At 27.5% G+C, this 16,831-nt stretch overlaps 1 protein-coding gene across 1 annotated transcript in view; it reads right to left on the bottom strand.

Moving 5' to 3' along the window:
- LOC102678131 overlaps positions 1 to 16,831 on the bottom strand; it is a 135,820-nt gene that overhangs the window by 43,265 nt on the left and 75,724 nt on the right. Inside the window, 2 exon segments of the mRNA XM_031512721.1 lie at positions 7 to 90; positions 677 to 813. Coding sequence (XP_031368581.1) covers positions 7 to 90; positions 677 to 813 — 221 coding nt within the window.

Below are 16,831 nucleotides of genomic sequence, written 5' to 3'. Positions count from 1 at the left end.
GCCGACGACGTTGATTGGTCGCAGGTTCTTGCGGCTCGTTTGGCGGGGATATGGAAGTGATCTGTGTCGCCGAATCGCGTCTTCCGGTTCCTGAATCCATATTTATCATTATCATATTTATATAATTTATATAATTATTTTATTATTATATAATTTTAATTTTTATTCTTAGTTTTTGTTATGAAAAAATTTATGGAAAGTTTATGGAGAACGAGAAAAGCGATTTTCGGAGGAAAAAAAAGAAAGAATCGCGGTGTAATGTATGCCTTGACGAATTTTTAAGAGTGAGATTTAATTATGAAGTTTTCCTCACGTTGTAATACGGTGGTCGGGTTTAAAAGATGGAAAAATTAATTTTTTCCTCTGGGAATTTTTTTTATGAACGGGACGAAATGAAATATGGTGAAATTTGTTCTGCTCTATTTATTAATAGAATTGTATATGAAATTGCGTTAATGTTTCAGAGGCTATTTCGTAAGTAGATTGCCATGAAACGAATTTTATTTAATGATGTAATGATGTAATTATTGAACGAATATTTATAATTCTACCTAATAAATAGTGATTTATTACACGATTTATTATTTACTATGATTAAGTAATGATTTATTAAATATGATAAAAATATGAAATAATAATAGAAATAATGAATAAAACAAAAATTTGAAACACTCACCAAGACGTTGTTTCAAGGTGGATTCCTCGACCTGTTCCCGCATAAGATCGTCCCATCCATTTCCACCTTGCCACACCAGGCCGACCTGGTGGCTCAGGATCGGTAGATTACACACGAAACAGATCGCTGTCATGCTTCTGAAATCGAAATATCCACAGATAAAATGATAAATCTCGATTATGGGCAAATATAATGAACTCAATGTGAAAGGGTGCAACGTCTCAACGATAGATTTTCAAACGTGAAATCCAGGCCATGCCAACAGAGCGTTTGTGAAGTGACACTCGATGATCGAGGTCGTGGTTTTTCTTGGCTACCCTCTACGTGGATTTTCTAGGATCACTTTCATGCTTGACAGGGTCACGAGACCCGCTTCTCCAGCGATCAGAAAAGGAGAATGAACGGAAGATGAAGCGTAATCGAGTCCACTTTTCGAGCAAACTACTACGATACTACTCAAAATTGTGGATAGGAGGTTGATGGAATTCGACATTGATAAATATTTATCCTATTCTTTTCAAAATGAAAAATTTATAATATTATTTTTATCTCGTTGAAATATTAATATTTGCTCTTAAGAATTATTCTATTTTAATCTTTTGAAAATAATTATAATCTTGTTCGATCATTTTTGTAAAAATATTTAACGCTTTCGAGTATAAATTAAAAAAAAAAAAGATCCAAGAAATATTACAAACACATTCGAAAAAAATTTATTTTACATTATCCATCAACTTCTCGCTCGATCAACTTATTTACTGATGAACAAAACAATACTTCTACGAATACTTTTCACGTTCCTTTTAATTCATACAACACAATATTTCAAAATACGCAAAGCGAAAATTAGAGTAGGAGCGCGTTTAATCGTCTGGGACACGCTCCTGCTCGTATTTTTTTTTTTTTCTTTCTTTTTGAAAAAAATTACTCTCCCGATTAATGGATGTGCCGGCAAACGATCGCCAAACAGAACAATACTCCGGCATAATGGAGGTACGATATGTAACGCAGATACGTGGCTAAAGGGCTGGCATTCGCGTCGGCCAGCATCATTCCAAAAGCGTGGATGCAGCGGAAACGAGATATGTACACGTGTATTCGTGTATCTAACCAGTGCACAGGTCGTGGAAACAAGTTTTCACGGAGATAAAGCAGCCACTCTTCGTCGGTGAACAAGTTGAAAATGTGATATTCGTTCACGGGGAGGAATCGTGTCGAAAATGACCGTTTGATTCGTCAGAGAATTTGGCATTTAAGTATGATTCAATTTGCTTTGAATGGGACGGATTTGAAAATTGAAAATTCAGGCCGGCATAGTAATCAAGTTTTACGTATCGTGTGCTACGATATTTGCAACGAGTTTGAACATTAATTAAACTAGATAATAATTATATAATAATTATATATATTATGTGTATATAGTGATTTTATTTAATTTTATTTAAATGAATGTTGAAATAATTTATATATTAACAATTGCATAAAAACAATTGTTTTAATGTAAACATAATTATTTTTTATTAGAAATATAAATTATGTGTGATCGAATATAGAAAAAGAAAAAAAGAATAAATAATGAAACGAATAATTATTCAAATGAAATAAAAAAATTAAAGAAAACAAGATTCTCTTCAATTTATATAAACTATTTCAAAAATTATTAATTTATTTTATCTCCACAAAATCAAGTTATTTTTAAAAAATAAAAAATAATTCAGTATCTCGAATTCTTTCTACATTTTCAAAATCTCTATTTCAAATATATTTATATACGTATGTTCAAGCCAAGTTGCAATGTTTTTGCATTATGCTTGAATGAATATAAAATTATTTGTATAAGAAAAATTTGATTCTTCTTTTGAAATTGAAAGGATCTTTAGAAAGGAATCTTTTCACGTTCAGTTCACTTGTACGACAAATTTTTCCATTCTACGACTCGAGCAAACTGCAGTCCTATTTTAACCAATCTTTTCCTAATTCCGACTTTATAAGTTCGATATAAGTATGTATTTATAAAAAATATTATACGAACTTCTTGCAAACTGGATATTCTCGTGAGTACTTTGCAAAGTTTCCACGAAAGTTCCATCTTAGAATTTGTTATTTTCTTTAGATAAAGAAAATGAAAAAGATTTTTTTTTATCTTTCGTATTGGAATGATGTTGCAATATCTATAAATTTATAAACGTTTGATTGTTTTTAAAAAATTTTATGTATACATTTTCCAGTAAAATATCGGAGAAATGAAATTTTTAATTAAATTTTTGATATTAAATATTTTATTTTTTTATCTTTTGTTTTTAAACTTTTTTTTTATAAAAACGATATATCGGCAGCAAATTGAATCATATTGAAACGAAATGCATGAAATTTTCGACATTATCTTTTCTCGAAAACTGATCTTTATGCACAGGTATTCGAATTAATATTCAGATGCTATGCTATATTTGAATTTATTACTTTGTATTGAAGCATCATTTAAACAAAACTTATGAAGATATGAATTATTCATTGCAATTTATAAATACACTAAATCTGAAAGCCAAACACAAATCCAAAAATTAATACATAAAAATGTCTGTTCTTATTTATTAAGTTACATCAAACAAAATGAGACTCAGTTGATTGCAAAAAATTTTTTTATAAATTTATATCCTAAAAAAGAAAAAAACGATTCATATTTTCATATGATAAAAATAATTCATAATATCCTTTTATAAAATATACAAAAGTAAATAATTCATACCATGCTCGAATATTAATACGAATAATTTCATTCTCGATTTCACCCCAAAGAAATAACTCTGCGCCACATCCTGTGCATGATTATAAAAAGAAACTTGAAAGAAGAAAGGAAAAGAAAGAGAGAAAGAGAGAAAGAGAGAAAGAGCGAAAGAGAAAGATAATAAAGAGAGATAAAAAATATAGCCGTGTCTGCCCTCGTATCGATCAGCGTATATATATACTATATATATGTATAATAAAACTGTGAAAAAACGAGTTTCAAAAACGAGAACAAAACTGTCATCAGAGTGTATCTGGTCTGACGATTCGACCTGTAATGTCGAAGTCTGGGGTTCTGCAACGACATCGCATGGCAAGGCTCTGGCCGACCTGCAAAAGATACACACACACAAAAATGTTTTTTTTTTTTTCCTTCCTGTCTTCTCCAGAAGATCTACAATGGAAGTGGTTGACAAACAGATGTAATGAGTCCCCACGACGACGTCGTATCCCGAAGTGATAGAGTAATAGGCAATTAAAACCTATTCATTCATTTCGAAGTCTGTTTTTTTACAATCATTTAGAAATAGATTATTTCTATGATTTTTATATTTAAATGAAGATTCGTATATAAGTATGATTTGTATATCGGATGAGAGACGTTGAGAACCTCCACTTTAAAGTGGATCATCATCAACAATACATGGTGTTCCTAAACATTCATCCATGTACTAAGTGTGATTGACATAGCTTAATTTTGGTGATTAAATGGGAACTAATGGACTCTATGTCATAATAGAAATCCGAATCTAAGGTAAACTTGTTATGTCACAACTCAAATATAATCTACGCTTATAATATAATCCAAATTTAACCCAAATTTGATCCAAACGTAAACTAATTTACTATGATTATCTAACTTTAAATTTTATATAGATAAATGATGGGTTATTAAAATTTTCACACAATTTCTTGCAACTAAATTATTCAATAACAAAGTTATCCAATAAAGTTTTAATTACGTAGAATATAATTATCATTTGTATGAATTCTGAAGTTTCGTATAATATTTTGAATTAATCATAATTTAAAAATCGATTACATGTTACAAATATCACACGAAATTATCAAACGTTTTTATCTTTTATAATTCTATCGTTTCTTCTCTGTTGGTTTTCTGCCATTCGACATTTTAAATAATACTTTGTTCACACAATAATTACCTGATTAAGTAATATTTGATGAACTCTCTGCAGAATGTATACTTGATCATATTTATATGCATACCAGTCTACTATCACATCCAAAAAAATCTTTTTAAAATAATCTACAGCAAATATTTTAGAAATATCAAATGTTGAAAATATCTCATACAATACTTTGATTCTTTTTTCCATGTTTCAAAATTTTTATATTATTTAATTTACTATTAATATTAATATGATATTTTTATATATTTTAAGATTCTAAATTTTTAAAAGAAGCTTAAGAAAGAGTTTTAAACCAAATATAATTAGATTTTTAATTAATTTCTTTAAGAATGATTAAACCGAGACAAACTAAATTATTTTTTTATTTTCAATATAAAAGAGATTAATTTTATCAAAAGTAAATTTTTAAATAAAATCCCAAGAATAAATAATTCAAAACTAATGGTGAAATATTTATGTACCAATGGCAATCATGATGTCAAAAATGAATGATCCATAATCATCAACCGGTGTAAATCTCCTTACCCAAAATCCTCCATTATTAATCCTTGCATTTATAATTTATTGGATACGTTAATAATTCAGCGTACGGTGATACAGGAGAATCGCATAATATTGCGTGGAGGAGAGAATTTATGTAACCTCGGGGATTCCTCGACGAACTCCCACAAGGTCGGCTGAACTTCGAAACGAATATTTCTATTCTTACGTCGTGCGACGTGGTTTTGTGCTTTCTTTTCGTCTGTAAGCCGAAAAACTTTTCCAGATTTATGAAAACATAGTGCACGCGTGAATTTTCTAACCGTGGAAAGAGAAGTTTCCTTCTTCTTACAGTTTTATCCTTCCTCGAATCCCTTTCCCCAGTTCTTAACCAACCACTGTTTTCCATATTAATGCCTTCAACCGTGGAAAGCCGTGTAATATATTTCATAAAAGATTCATGAATTTTCAAACTTTTTGTTTTAATATTGGAAATATTTAATATTTAATAATAATATTTTTTTTCTCGTGTAAAATAAAAACAATCGGATGGTACAAATAAATTGGGATATCCATCATCAGATATAAGAAGCAGAATATTTAAACACGTAATATAAATCATAGAGGATCATCTCATTCGAGAATTATATTGGATTTCCTTATTTTAATTCGAAACATTATATTTCATCCCGATATTTTTTTATAAAAACATTATTATAATTGCATAAAAATTTAGATTAAAAATATATATGTAATTTTAGTGAAAGAACTGTAACATTAACATTTCGTATTATATATATTAGTACAAGTGTTGTGACATTAATCCTTAGTACGTGCTTTTAATAAGATAAATTTAATTATCGTAATTAGACCATGTTGTGACCAGCTGTTTACATGATCAAAATAAATTCCACGATACGCACGATAATCGATAATAAAACGATTTTCAAATCGTAATCCATTCTTCGTAATTTCTATTTCGATTCTAAATGCTATTTTCAAAAATCGAGAAAAATGATTTATTCATTTGAGCATGTAAAATATTTCAAGGATCCTTCAAAGGATGTTGAGCCGGAAGAGGTTCGAAGGCAGAAAGACAGAAAGATAAAATAACTTCCAGACAAGATGCATCCTACCATCATGGCAATAAATCACAATTTCTCGAACTACTAAGGTTAAAAATAGTTCTCGAGACAAAGACAAAAAATGGTGTTTTGTTCGCAGCAAAAGAAGTTTCAAAACTTATAAAAGATATACGAGGAAGAAGATATTATTAATAAGATATTAAAAATATAATATATGAAACAATATTTTTTTTTTTTTTTTTACATATAAATTCAAATAATTTGAAATAAAATTAAGGAAATTGTAATATAAAAATTCCTAGCAAAAATCATTGTAAATATAATATAATTAATTAATTAAAAAATTACAAATTATTTTAAAAATTATTCGAAAAATAATCTTCTTGAAAATAATATAAAAATATTGTTATCAATGTGTATATTTTAATGGCTCTAATATTCCTCCATGAATATTGAAAATTCTCGAAACATTTGAAGACACGTTCGACTTTCTCATCAAGAAATTTATCTCGATTTCTCACGATCAATTATCGAATCACCCCTCCAGTAACCGCTTTAATCCACCTCCACAATTCCGTTTCCTCCCTCTATTGATGATCGATTAAATTTGCATACGAATTGATTTAAAATTGCTCTACTCGCGATTCTCCCTCAGGAGAAATCCCACGTTGAGACTCCTTTCACCAACATTCATGATTTCATATTCCAAGTGTTGATTTCTCTGAGCACGCGATTAACGCGATTAAATGTGATTTGTTCGAAAGAAATCTCAAATTTTCAACAATTGATATCTTTATGTTTCCTATTTTTTATATCCCAATCATGTTTAATCAGTGAAACGAATATTTATGATTTTTTAAAATGAAGGATACAAAGAATATTTATTAAAATAGATAAAGTTGAACAAAATGTCTTTTTTTCCCTTCGATTTAATTTACTTGTAATTTGAATAATTTTGAAACGTGTATGTTTGAATTTTAATAACGATTCGATAAATATTTTCAGATAATTTGATTCCATATAATTTTTAAAATTATAAAAAGGAAAAAAGAGATTTGATGGAAATTTCATCTTCCTTTAAACGTATTCGAGATCAATTTTATTCCAAACTCTAAAATAATAGCGAAATTTTACGATAAATTTAAAAAGGAAGAAAAATTTCATTTTCAAAAAATCATATTCTTTTTTTTTCTTAAATATACGAAAAATAATTTATCGAAAAAACCGTTAAATTTTTAGGAATTTTTACCCTAAAAATTTCATTTTAATCATTTTACATCGACAGAATCTGTAAACAGTTTGTACGCGATACAAATTGCAATAATGCATCCATGATATGACATCGTATTGCGGTTTGCATTAACTGCCGGTGAAACATCCACGTGTCACAGATGGAATATATTCGATGTTTCGCGGCGTGACATTAATTTTCACGATGATGCTTCGTCCATTCGTTGAACATTGTATAAACGCGGCCATTTGGTATCGAACGAATACTTTTTTTAAATCTTCTATTTTATTAATTGACAAACAAATGGACCGAGAGAGGAAAATTCACAATATTACTTTTTCACGAATTTCTTTTTATAAAAAAAAAAAAACACGGCCGATATATTTTTATTAAATCGACAAGTTATTATAATATTTTCCATAATAGAGAAAAATTAATGAACTATTAATCTAAAGCTAACGAAATTCATAATATTATGAAACCTATCATTTTCTCAGATACTCCTCTTTCGTTAAATATTCCAAATATTATTTTAAAAATTTCAATAATTATATCATCATTATGGATTTACCGATATCTTGCACGATAATATATTTCGTGTAATTTTATATTTCATATAGGAAAAAAAATCTTTTATTGTCTGTGAATAATTGTAACATTAAAATAATGAATTTATGTATGTAAAATTTATTTCATATATCATATGAAATAAATAATACATATGAGTGAATTAAATAATACATTGAATCCTTATTTAATTAAAAATATCTCAGAATATAAAAATTTGTCATATTTCATATTAAATTTATAATTTTATGGAAAATTATTAATAACATGTGTCTGATTACAAAGGATCATATTCCTATATGATAAATTTTAAAAAAGCCACATATCAATTAATTTTACAAGTTTTACAAAATCCATATGCCAATTAATTTCATAATAGCTGGATGCTCGATTAATTACATAAATATGACGTTATCGAATAAAATTTTATAAATGTCATAGTATTATTTGAAAAATCTGATATTAAAAATACAATTGTTCCCTTTTAATTAAATGCCATTAATTAATTAGAGTTAACCCATTATCAACTTAATATTTAATTAACAACCTTCAGCTTTTAATTAGTTTACTTAATTTTTATAATGTAATTAAAATCAATTGGAAAACGTTTAAAATTTCTCATTCCAAATTTTTTTTTCAATATTTAAATTTTTCCTAACATCTACATGTAAAAGAAAATATCGAAAAGAGTCAACAATTAAAAAATCATATGTTATATAAATATATAAAATTTAATCGAGTCAATAATACTCTACCATAAGAAACCTATACTTAAGAATAAAACTTTTAAAAAATCTCGAAATAACTTTTTCTCACTCTCTGCTGAATATTTTAACACCAGTTTTAACATTTTTAAAGATCATTCTACATCCTCTTAATCTGAGAAAAAAATAAAAGAAACGAAATTTTATTCCTTCGAGGAAAGTGAAAATTTATCCCCTCCCTCCTCGCAAGAAACACTTCGTGATTGCATTTTTGAAGAAATAAACGATATTTCCGCGCGATGGTTACAGCGGTATATTTTTCCTCCACTAAATTGGAAGGCTTAGTTGCATTCCTGCCGCCTTAATAAAAATCCAGCCTCGAAAGTAATTCGAAAAGTTGACCGATGTCGTTTGAAAAAAACTCATTTTGAAAAACAGAAACAGAGAGAAAGAGAAAGGAAAAAAATTCCAGTGTCTTCAAAACGAATCTTAAGAATGAATGATCGAACATGAGATGGATTTTTTATTTTATGACAGAAATATTATCTCTTAAATGAACAATTTTAGACAAAAGAATATTTGTTTTTAAGAGATTAAGAGAGGAACACTACTTTTTCTTTTAAGATGATTAAAAAGTAAATTTTTTTTTGAATGAATGTTCTAATGAATAAAATTTACGTAAATTTTGGAAATTAAAGATTAAACATTGTCAGTAATAATTTTTTATGTGATAAATTTGAGAAAAAAATTAATAAAATTAATAAAAATTGTAAAAGCAATATCAAAAATAACAATGTATACCTACAATTCGTTACTTATCGATTTATCACGTTATTAATTAGATAATTATTAAACAAGAGAGTTATGAACACTTCACTTTACAACTTCGTGATAGTACTATCGAAGCAACAGTCAATGTATACAGAGCTGGTGATCCACAGGTGGCTCTTAAATGGAAGGAACGAAGCTAGTAAAACGTCTTCGAAAGTGTGAAACTATGTTACAATTATTATTTCAATTTATTATACCTTTATAACCGATTATGATTTTGACTCGACTAGTTCTTTCCATCAAAATTCTCGTGAAAATAAGAATATTGTTCGAGAAAAAGAATTTTATAAGATTATCGAATTAGAAACCTTATAGGTAATAAATTTTTAAACGATAAATTATTTAAAATTTTTAAAAATTTATATGCAATATTAAATATTAAAATATGTAGTGTAAGCCACTTATAGATAGAAACCGATAAAACAAACAAATCAATCATGATCAAACACAAATGGTTAGATCATTTATAGCCAGACACAAGTATCGATTACAAACATAAGTAGTATAAACATGGCTTTATGATCAGATAAGTAGAACAAGACAAAATGATCCAACAAATGGATTAAAATAATCATAGTCAATCAAGCAAAATATATATTACTATATATTTCTTATTTTTCTATATATTTTCTTGCCATTGTTTATACATTGAAAAATTTGTTCCTTCTTGTAAAATTCATTAAATTGCTTTATTGCAATTTAATTGCTTTAATTATAATACAATGGCAAATCGTCGAAATTTGAATCCTGAATTAATATGAATAGGAATAATCCATCAGAATTCCTTCAAATTCACAAATTTCATCTCGTCCACATCTGTGAACATTCATGTAATTATAGTAAATTTATCCGTTCTTATTTTACAACTATCTCAAATCCACGCCCAACTGATAAACAATTTAATGCATTTTACTCGAATGTGAGATTGAAATTATGCAACACGGTACTAGAGGAATTCTATCACGGAGTAACCGCACGGACAGATTCATTTTCACGAGTATTTACTTCTCTCCTTAGAATACAGTCAATTTTCTCTGAATAGCGTTCGTCGCGTCTAAATATAACAGGATGCTTCATTCACTTTGGATTTCTTAATATCTCCATTAAAAATAAAATTATATTAAAACAAATATTTTTCTTCAAATAACAAATGAATGTTAATATAAATCAATAAATTTCTTTTGTATATAATCTAATTTCTATAAACTTTTTTCACGAAGAATAAGAGGAACATACAATTCACATTCGTGTAATGAAACCTTTCTTATGATTTATTGCAAAATTCTTTTGTACAATTAAAAAATAATAATTCTAATTCTTAAAACTAAAATTCCTTGATGTATTATTGATGATTGAATATTCTTTTTTATATAATCATATAAAAAGATAAAACAATTGTGGAATAACAACTCGATTATCTTTCGCATTCAAAAATAAAATTTCTTTTACAACGATAATACATCAAGTTTTTCGAACGAAAACTGCGATACGATTTAATTTTCACTCTAATATACGCACATATGTATATTCAAAAAGTATAGGGGAATATTCGGATGATTGCGTTCACCATGACGTCAATTGACACGAAACAGATTAACCAATCATCTGGCAACGTTCCACTTTCGATACACTCGATAAATTTCCATTTCTGTTTGCGAGCGAAAATCCATGAAAAATCTACTCGTTTCTCCTAAAATACATCATTCTATTAACATATAGAGATTTTTTTATAAAATAATAGATATATCTTGATTTCGATTCGTATTCGAAGAATTATTTTGGAATTCGTATTTTTGTTTAATTTGCGAAAATAGTAGGAAGTGTAGTGTATGTTTACACGAGAGAAAAGCACAAAGGCAATAAATGCTTTTCAGTTTTACGTTTCAATGAGTTATCGATGTTTCCATTCTGTTCCATAAGAGTATGAAAATCAAAATTTTCAAAGAGTAACAAAGATGAGAGAAAGTTGAAACAGCAGCAATATATCGTTTTGAGATATATAAATTGATTGATATTGATGTACTGAATAAGGGAATATTTCAATTGAATGATGAATTAATTGTGCTTTGTTTAATACACGATGCTGTAAGTTATATCTATAGAGTTTTGTTCAAAATGAATTTATTTATATAAAAAATTTATTCACAAAAAATTTATACAAAAATTGTTCGAATTCAGATAAATATTTTTTTTTTCAATGAAATATAATCTGTTTTATAATATTTTTTAAATAATTGAATTATTAAAAAATTTTTTTAAAAATTTAAATATTTGTGACGATGTAGCGTTGAATTGTTTTATCCATTATAACATTTATTTATAAAATATGAAAAATGAAAATAATATAATAAATGGAGAAAATCTAAAAGCAAAAGCCTGAAAATACTTTCTCAAGATTAAAGTTTCGAAAAACTCAAGATATATATTTCTTTAGAAACAGAAGGAGCTATTTCTTTTCAAGAAAGTTACACTCTAAGTTGATTAAGTGTATTAAATCAAACACTTTCTTTGACTCATTGTTTCCTTTTGAACTTCATTTCTTCTTCTTTTTTTTTGTAATTTTATTTTAATGTATTAATAAATATATAGTTATTCATATACTTATTTTATATAATTCTGTTAATTAATTCTTAATTATGTATTATAAATAAATAAATAATGTCAATTAGTTGAAATTAATAATATGAAATTTTGTGAAAATCCTATTCGAATTTCAATTTGAAAAGCAATATATAAATAGCAAATATGGAATTTAATTACAGGAAATACTTGCTATTGTTATGAAATATTTTACATTTCCTATGATACGATTAAATTAAAATCTTTAATTTATTATTAAAAAACCTCTATTGAAAAGTGATGAATATTTTGAAGAATTAAAAATGATAAAAGATAAAAATAAAAAATTTTTTTTAAATTCTTCCAAAAAAATATGAGTTTCTTAATAAAAATTAATAACTAATTCAAAAATGTATTTAAAATTAATCCATCCTTAATATAATATAATATTTTGAATAATATTAAAACATTATTTAAAATAATACCAAATTTAATTGGAAAAAATTCTCATTTTATTAATAACAACATTTCATTAATAACAATTGACCTATAAATCGAATCAAAAATCATCTCTTTCGTACAGCAACAAAAGAATATTTTATCTCACCCAGAAACTCGAAATAACTCCAAAAGAAAAACCGAAAGAAAGAATAAAAAAAGGGACGAGGAAGAAAAAAAAATGGAGCAAGATGAAATCATACGCACTGTTACTCCAGGGGTTACTTCGAGCAAAAAGTATCCCCATAGCAACGAGAATGATACACAATCCAAGAAAGCAGAGGGAGAGACAAGTTGGGTGACGAAAACAAAAAGGAAAAGAACGCAAGGAAAGGATTCTTTGGAATTCCCTAGCATGGAAGCAACACTAATTTCTTTTCTTGTATCGATGAATTTATGTCTGTGAATCAAAGATAAATTTGTCGAAAAATTATGCCCTGATCGATTTCAACAACTTTGTCGTTAAAGTGTGTCATTTTGAACAACTTTTTCCTATACAATAGAATTTCATTTATATACGATACGATAAGAAAATAATTTTTTTTTTTCAATCATTTTCTTATTCAACCCCTTTAGTCGTTTATTATTTCATTCAATATATAAATCAGAATAATATATAATAAATTAAATATCTTAATATAAAAATCTTAATATTTAAATGTAACAATAACGACGAAAAATGTATCCCTATGTAATGCAATTCATTAATGAATTATAACGAAGGATTAAAAATATTTAAAAAATTGTTCTGCTTGTCATTCCATTGAACATATTTATATTTTAATTTCGATATTAATTAAAATCTACTGATATTAAATTAAAATCAGGAGAGTAACATACATACACGAATGTAACTCGTATAATGATACAAGTTTATACAAAATATCTTAACATATAATTAAAAAACTAAGAACTAAAATACTTAACAATAAGTATAATAAAATAACTGTCACTGAAACACTTGTTCAACAAATAAAGATCCAACAATGAAAAAGGGTGAAAGCACGGAGGAGTAAATAAAAGTGTCATGGAATACGATTCGAGAATTATTTATTCTCGACGAAGGAAAGTTGCAAATAGAAAAATAAGAAAGAGAATCGCCGGGAATTCTGGCTTTATCGCTTCGTGTAAATAGGAAGCTGGATCCGGGAGGAGGAATCCGGGCATTATTGTCAACCCCCTCCGCGAAAACGTATGAAGTGCTCGAAGACGATGGAACCCCGGTGAGGTTTACAAGTAGAGAATGAAGGTATTATTGGACGCGACCAACTGGAGAGGAATTGGTCGGAGGAATGGGAACGGAGGAAATTGAAAATGTACAAGAGGTTATCCCGCGAGAGGTTTGAGGATGGGTTTGGCTTCTTTGAATTGCGAGGATTATTGGAAAGTGATTTAGAATTCATGTATTTTGCTGCTTTGGTGATTTTAATTAGATGTACACGAAATGTGATTCGAGACAGGCATATTTAAAGTGGACATGTTTATAGATAAATTCTAAATTTTATTTAGAAAAATAAATTACTTCGAAATAATTTCAATATTAAAAGATTTTAATTACACTATTATTCGATATTTTATTTTTCTCAAAACCTATACATCCCACATTTTTCACAATTCAAACAATATTCTAAAAAGCATTTATACAAAATACCTAGAAAAAATATTTTTAGTTACACGTAAAAACGAACTATTTTTATTAAAAAAAAACTATTCCAATTAATTAAAATTGCGTCGAAACAAATTAAATCAGAATTTAATTTAATATTCCACCACGCTTTAACTTTAAATTTCCAAACAGCAACAAAACTTCGTCTCGCATCCGCGATTTTAAAAAAATATATACATCTACGTCAACAATGTTCAAACGTTCCGCCATTAATTAACAAAACGCTGCGCATACCTCTCGTAATGGAATCGACTATTGCTCGTTTAATCTGCGCGAAGAGGGTCGTTCCATTTTTACGATTCTACGTCATTTCTAGTAGAACAGGAAATTTTCATTTCGGCGTGCTTTAAAAAAAAAAAAAAAATTTAGCAATACCGTAAAATAGAATTTCCGTCAATCGATGAAGAAAAGTTAAACGGACGAGGTTTCCAATTTGTAAGTCAAATTCGAGAGTGAACGGCGATGAAAGCAAACCCGTTAAATGATAACACGCGAGAAGAGCTTTCGCAAGCAGATAAAGAATCGAAATCTCTCTTCCCTCCTTTATGTGAATGTTTAATTAAAACCTTGATGTAATACCCTTTGGCGAATAAACGATGCATGAAACGTTTCTCGTTTGAAAAAGAGAAAAGAACGGGGAGAGAATGATAGGCAAATCTTGAAAGGTTTGTGATTGTTTTTAAATGTAGAATTAGTTTGACGAAGAAAGAATGTGAGGAAGCTTTGTTTTGACTGCTCGCGTGGAATTTGTTTATATTAGCGGAAAGAGAAATGAATTGATGTGATGTTTATTGAAATATCTGATTCATAAAATGTAGACGAAGTATTTGATCGGGGAAAAATTTGTGTAATTAATTTGATATTGCAATTAGATATAGCCATTTCGATAATTGAAATTGTATAATTTTTATTATAAAAAATTTCTTGAGTATTTGTGTAATTATTCTTGGCATCTTTTTGATATTTATATTAATTTCATGAATATTTTATGATGATTAAAATTTAGTAAAATTTCTCAGAACCATTATTGTATTCGATTCTTTTCGATGGACAATAATTTTTTTCAATAATCCCTCTCATATTTTCAAGCTTCGTTACATTTCCTTCTTCATATTTCACGAGAAAAATAAAATCTGCAAAAATATTGTCGATATTGTCACGTTAAAAATAAGAGCATATATTGGTTAAACGATCGAGATACAAATTCCAGGATGAGCGAATATCCGACACGAAACGAAATAACCAGTTATCAAACACGATATCTAAGCGTAAATCAAATTTGATCGTCGAAGCTCTTGCTGTATTCTGTTGAGGAACAAAAAAAAGAAAAAAAAAAGGAAAAAAAAAAAAAATAATAGAAAGCCATTCAGAAAACTGTCGAGGATGAAAAACTTCGTATCGAAATTGTGTCACGTGAAAGGGGGAGAAAAACAAGAACGAGGAAAAATAAGTACAAGGATTCTATTCGAGGGGTGACTGACGACGTGACTGATTTCCGCACGTGCTACGCCAATGGGACGTTGAAAAATGTACAGTTTTATCGTTTCCCCTGAACAAGAGTGACTTACGCCCCCTTACGATTTAAACACAGACACAGTGGATAACTTTTTTTTTTCAATTCGTTTTTATAGAGCATTTGCATGAACAAGAAAGAAAAAATTTATGAAAGAGGATATTGTTCTCGATGAATCGAGATGAATTATAACTTTGTATGATAATGTAAGTTATAAAGATATAGTTTTATTTTTAAATTAAATCATAAAAATGATATGATATTTTTATTAATTGATAAAAATTAATTTGCAAACGTTTAAAGATGGATAATATTTGGGTACTTGTTTATTTATTTATTTTTTTTTAAACATCTGTTGTTTAGACAACAAAGTTTTAAATATTATCTGCAATATTTACTAGGGATTTAATTTTTTTTTTTTTTACGAAATCAATATTGCAATGGAAGCTTAATGGACTTTTATATCTGATGACCCAGAAGCTTTTCGTGGATTTCGAAGGGAATACGAATGCAATTTTTCGATGTCTTTTTCCATGTTCAAATGTATTCCGACGGTGTTTTGAAATATCGATGATTTATACGTTCCCCATACTCTGTTTTCTTGATTAAGAAAAAAAAAAAAGAATGTATTAAGATAAAACATGGATAAAGAGATAAATGGGACAATTTCAAAGACTGGAAATGATAAAAAATGTATTATAAAAAATCTTTCTACAAAATAGATATTTTATCTTGAAGAAATATTAACTTTGCAATTACGTATACTATTATACAAAATGTAATTTATAATTTTTAAATATAACTTTTGTATTGTAACTATGTATAATAAATATTGTGACTTTATAATTCGCATATAAAGTTTTTTCCTTTTAATTTTTATTATACAAGAAAAAAAAACCACTACCTTTTATATAATCAATCTACATATATTCTTGTATATAAAATAAATATATTTGTGTCTTAATCGTTAATCTTATAGTTACTTTATAATTTTTTATATAAAATGATATTGCATTTCAAAAAATCGTTCAATTTTTTACTACCGAACTTTCAAAGCTCTATAACCCAATATACCATCCACCCACG

The sequence above is a fragment of the Apis dorsata genome, unplaced genomic scaffold, assembly GCF_000469605.1.
Source record: "Apis dorsata unplaced genomic scaffold, Apis dorsata 1.3 scaffold_514, whole genome shotgun sequence".
Taxonomy (NCBI): Eukaryota; Metazoa; Arthropoda; class Insecta; order Hymenoptera; family Apidae; genus Apis; species Apis dorsata.
Note: the sequence above shows the minus strand (reverse complement) of the source record. Positions and strands in the feature narration are given on the sequence as shown.